General features: G+C 49.1%; 1 protein-coding gene across 1 annotated transcript; it reads right to left on the bottom strand.

Annotated features, from left to right (window-relative positions):
* Positions 1 to 119: 119 nt before the first annotated feature.
* H257_18026 (hypothetical protein) lies at positions 120 to 1,942 on the bottom strand (the record flags this gene model as incomplete). Its single annotated transcript, XM_009847034.1, has 2 exons — positions 120 to 1,739; positions 1,808 to 1,942. The coding sequence occupies 2 exons, from the start codon at positions 1,940 to 1,942 to the stop codon at positions 120 to 122; spliced, it is 1,755 nt and encodes a 584-aa protein (XP_009845336.1).
* Positions 1,943 to 4,617: the final 2,675 nt, after the last annotated feature.

The raw sequence follows: 4,617 nt of genomic DNA, 5'->3' as shown, positions 1-4,617 counted from the left end.
GGAAAGTTGAGCCCTTGCTGATTTGTATCTTTAATATCTATAACCTGTATAATATAATATCCATCCATCTGTTCTATTTTGGGATGACCTAATACGTCATTGGTCAGTGCAATATCCAATCACAACGATAATTGGCGGCACCGTTCCCTGTACTGGGACGGGAACTCCTTCAAGTACTCGTGGTACGCAGGGAAACTGGTCTTCAGCCCCCCGTTGTCCGCAATGATTTCACCCAAAGAGATATTGCCGCTGACGTTGCCCAACACAACGCCAGTCAATTCGCTCCTGACCTCAAAGTTGCAGTATTGGTCGCTAATGCACTGGGCTTTCGCCTTGAACGCATCGTTGGTGGCGTTCGACCACCACTGTTTCCAGTTGCCGTCGCCATCGTAATTGCGACCGGTGTTGTCAAACCTGTGGGTAATTTCATGTCCGATGAACATCCCGATGGCACCAAAGTTCTGGGCGGCGTCAAACTGGCCGTCAAAGAATGGTTTTTGCAAAATGCCAGCCGGGAACACAATGAGGTTTTCGTAGGGATCGAAGTACGCGTTCACCTCATGGGCGGGCACGGCGAACCTGCGCTTGTCCACAGGTTGGCCCTTCAGCTTTAAGTTGGTGTCGATGTTCACTTGAGACACCTTCCACTGGTTGTTCAAAAACGACTTCGAGTCAAACGTCAGCGTGGGGTACAGCTGCGGCTTCTCCGGGCCACCCAACAAGTGTACAAACTTGGACAGCTTCGTTTGCGCGTTGGCGCGGGTCGAGTTGTCCAACCAGTCGGCAGTGGCTATGCCAGTGGAGAAGGACGACTTCAAGGCCTTGACCAGTTTGTCGGCCGTCTTGGCAGTATCTGCCGACCATACCTCGTCTAAGAAGTACTGGCCCAAGAGATCCCCCATGGTCTTGCCCGTCTCAGACACGCAGTACTTTTCACGAGTAGGTTCCACCTGTTCTCCATTGATCTTGTTGCCGAACAAGTTCCAGTTGGCCGTGCGGAATTCAGGGGTCAAGTGGGTCGACGAGGCGTGGATGAGCTTATACTCCACGATGGTGCGGAGATTGTCCAGCGTTGTGTTCTTCAACAACTCTTCGGTCTTGTCAAAGTAGTTCAAGTAGTAAAACCCCACCCAGTCGTTCGACCCACCCCACTGGTCGTAGATGTCGAAGCCATGGGCCTTGAGCCACGAGCCGACAAGCAGCGGGTACTTCTGGTCCAGTTGGGAGTACGTAAGCGCAGTATACCGAGACAAAACGACCTCCATCTCCTCGAGGCTGCTGAGGGCGACACCCGCCAGCGTTTGCTCGAAACGGATGATCACCGGCACGGCAGCCGCCGCTTGCTCAGTAGTGTAGCCAGCTAGCTGCAACACCGTCGAAATGTACACCATGTAGTCGGCTTCGACGGTCTCCCACTTGGAATGGTTGGTGTAGTATGAGCGACTCAGCGGCAGGGGGGTTCGGAAACCGAAGAGGGCGTTCTTGGTCGAGTCGTTGTCGTCAGCGCTAGATTTGATGTCCACGAAGGCAGGGATGCCGTTCTTGGCCAATTCACCAGCCACGATGAGGAGGTCCAACGTGGTGTTGGCCGACCGAATGGCTTTGAACGAGTCCTCCAGCGGAGTCAGGCCAAGCGACGATAGCGTAGCCGTGTCCAAACAGGAGTTGTAAAACTCACCAAGCTTGGTCGTGTTGTCAGAGTAAATCTTCGTCAATGCGGCTTCGTTTTGGATGTTGATCTCGTAGAACGACGTATCGATTTTGTGTCTGTCCGGGGGTATCACAGCATCCTTGTACCACGCGCCACACGCATATTGGTAAAGTCGTCGCAGGGGTTGATGGAGTAGTCGATGAGCTTGGTCACAGACTCGGGGAGTTCCGTGACGGAGCCAGCCGTAGCGGCAGCGGCCAACACGCTGAGGGAGATGAGGACTTTGACCATCGTAGAGCAAAAAGGAAAATGAAGTTGGCCAAAAATGTCGACCATTGAAGCGAAGACCAGGCGTGCAAGTCGTTCAACGCAACCTGCCGGATTCCCATAAGGAATATCTTTACCAAGGTGTCTGCATGCACCAATCCATCTCGATGAGATATTGAAGTCGACATGTGGAATAGATTACTCGTAGATCCATAAGGAATATCATGACCAAGCCCAAGGTGTCTGCATCCACCAATCCATCTCGATGAGATATTGTATAAAGTCGGCATGTGGATTAATTGAGTTTGGATATCATGTCAAGTCATTCCTCTGCGAGGGCCGAGTCGGCATGTGGAATACAGTACTGGTAGATCCATGCACTAGTTGTGATTGGCCGTCGTCCGTAATGAGTGGTATGAAGCGTTGAGCGAAGTAAAAACCGAAGATTACACACCGCCCTTGCGTTTTAATTGGCGAAGCGGTTCGATAACATGTGTATCTAGTAGTATCGGCCGTGATAATACAAACTCAACAATTGCATGAACATCTGTATCCACTCGAAGTTTTGGAGGTCTTACCGGTAGATGCACACTCTGATTGCCTACATTGCAGCAACATAAAGCCTTGGATGTCGCGTAGGTACAGACAGAAATGTAGAGACTTGGTAATCATTGACAAGAAACATTTTGCGGTATATTGTAATCTTAACGACGTCGCAAGTCAAATGGGGTACCGATGTTTCATTTCACAATTGGCTTTCCTACTGTCGCCCACCAGATATAGCACTGTAGATCATTCACACGACGATTGTTGCGAATTTGCCATTCGCAGAGCCCCTGAACCCCTCCCAAGAAGGTATCCAAGTGTTCGATTAGGTTGGATATGATGTATGCAAACCTATTCGCTAGTAGATTGTTGGCTGCCGAGCAGCTGTCTGGTTAGGTTAGGGTTAAGCACCAGTGACTGGGAAAACATGTTGAACTATACATACCACGAAGTCTTGACCATTAGCAGATACTGCTAATACCCACCAATGCTGATAGACCCTGGAAAGCCGCTAAGGTGTACTACGGGGTTATTACCGGTAGTGTAGCAACATAAATCCTTGGATATCGCGTACTAGTACTTCCTCGTCCGTCTTGATAGTAGAAATCCTTCACGTTTTTCAGCTTCATTTTTGCATAGTACTACTAGTAGTGTTCAGCATTCGTTAACGATTTTCCTGACTTGCCCAAAACAATACCGGTAGTATCATTTGAGTTTATCTGGTACAATGTATCCATATACAGTTCGTTACAGGGTACAATTTTATTGGAACTTTTTATGCTCGGACCACCTCACCTCTTTCTTAACCCCGGAGATTTAGCATCGTATGTACCGGTAGTACTCACCGGTGGTAGGACGGAGTCCCAGGTTACAGTGATAATTCTCTCTTTGAAACAGTATTAGGGGTCAAAACAACAGTGGACTATGTTAATGAGGGAATTATGCCGTTGCAGGTATCTAGTTGGATGGCCAATGGGTAGTTTATAGATGCAGGGCACCATACGAATGGAACTAATTCCTGATGAAGGCCAATCACAACTAGTGCATGGGTCTACGAGTACTGTATTCCACATGCCGACTTTACAATATCTCATCGAGATGGATTGGTGGATGCAGACACCTTGGTCAATGATATTCCTTATGGGAATCCGGCAGGTTGCGTTGAACGACTTGCACGCCTGGTAAGCCCATTACAGTAATAGTCCGCTTGACAGCCGAGGAATCTGGATCGAATAAGTGGTACTCAAATTTCATTGGCTATAAATAAAACATATGTTTGTCCTCCTCCGCTTCGTTTTCGTACAAAATAGCTCCGCCAAATCGTCGTTTCCATCTCCACTTCTACCACCACCCCCACCCATACAGCAAATTATGCTGGGGGGTTTCACCGGTGATAACCACTCTTACAAAGTGCCACCGTGGATGAACACAGCAATGCATACAACGGTGAAACCACCGGTGATAGCAAAGTATCGAAAACTCTATAACATTATATGTACCTCTAAAAATGGATCAAAACGATTGGATGGGCCACATGCCGGATAATTGACACACATTCGTATTCAAGCCCGGACATAGACGCAATGTACGATAGTTGCTTGTTGCAATGCAACCGATGCAACACTACCTGGTAATCCTTTTGCGGAGAGTCAACTCCCAGGCATGGCCTTGCAATGCAAGTAATCACGCGCTGTCCGCAATGCTCCGCAAAAGGATCACCAGGCTCCTCTGCATACTCATGCAACGACGCAAACGACGACGACGTCACGTAAAGTTGATCCGACGTTTCGAGAAAGTACGTGTTCTCCGGAGTAGTGCGGTGGCGTTGAGTAGCCCTGCACCCATAGAACGTCTTCAATGGGGGATTAGACGTACCGTCGACGTAGAGCTGCTGTAACCGTGTCCATCATCCGGTTACTAACCGGATGACTAGTCGACACACCTTCAGTCCAAGGTGTCTCTTCGCACACCAACAAGTCCTCTTGCGCAACCAAGGTGTTCCTCCGACGATACATCGATGGTTGGTTGCGCGTAGCTTAGTGATAGCGTAGTAGTGTTAACGCTATGAATTCATTTTCTCGATTCTACCATCTACTGCGTCTTCCTCTGCGCACGCTCACACCTGGTAGCACTCTACGTTCGTCCAGTCGACC

This window comes from Aphanomyces astaci (genome assembly GCF_000520075.1).
Source record: "Aphanomyces astaci strain APO3 unplaced genomic scaffold supercont1.131, whole genome shotgun sequence".
Taxonomy (NCBI): Eukaryota; Oomycota; class Saprolegniomycetes; order Saprolegniales; family Verrucalvaceae; genus Aphanomyces; species Aphanomyces astaci.
This window is presented reverse-complemented; position numbering and strand designations above follow the sequence as displayed.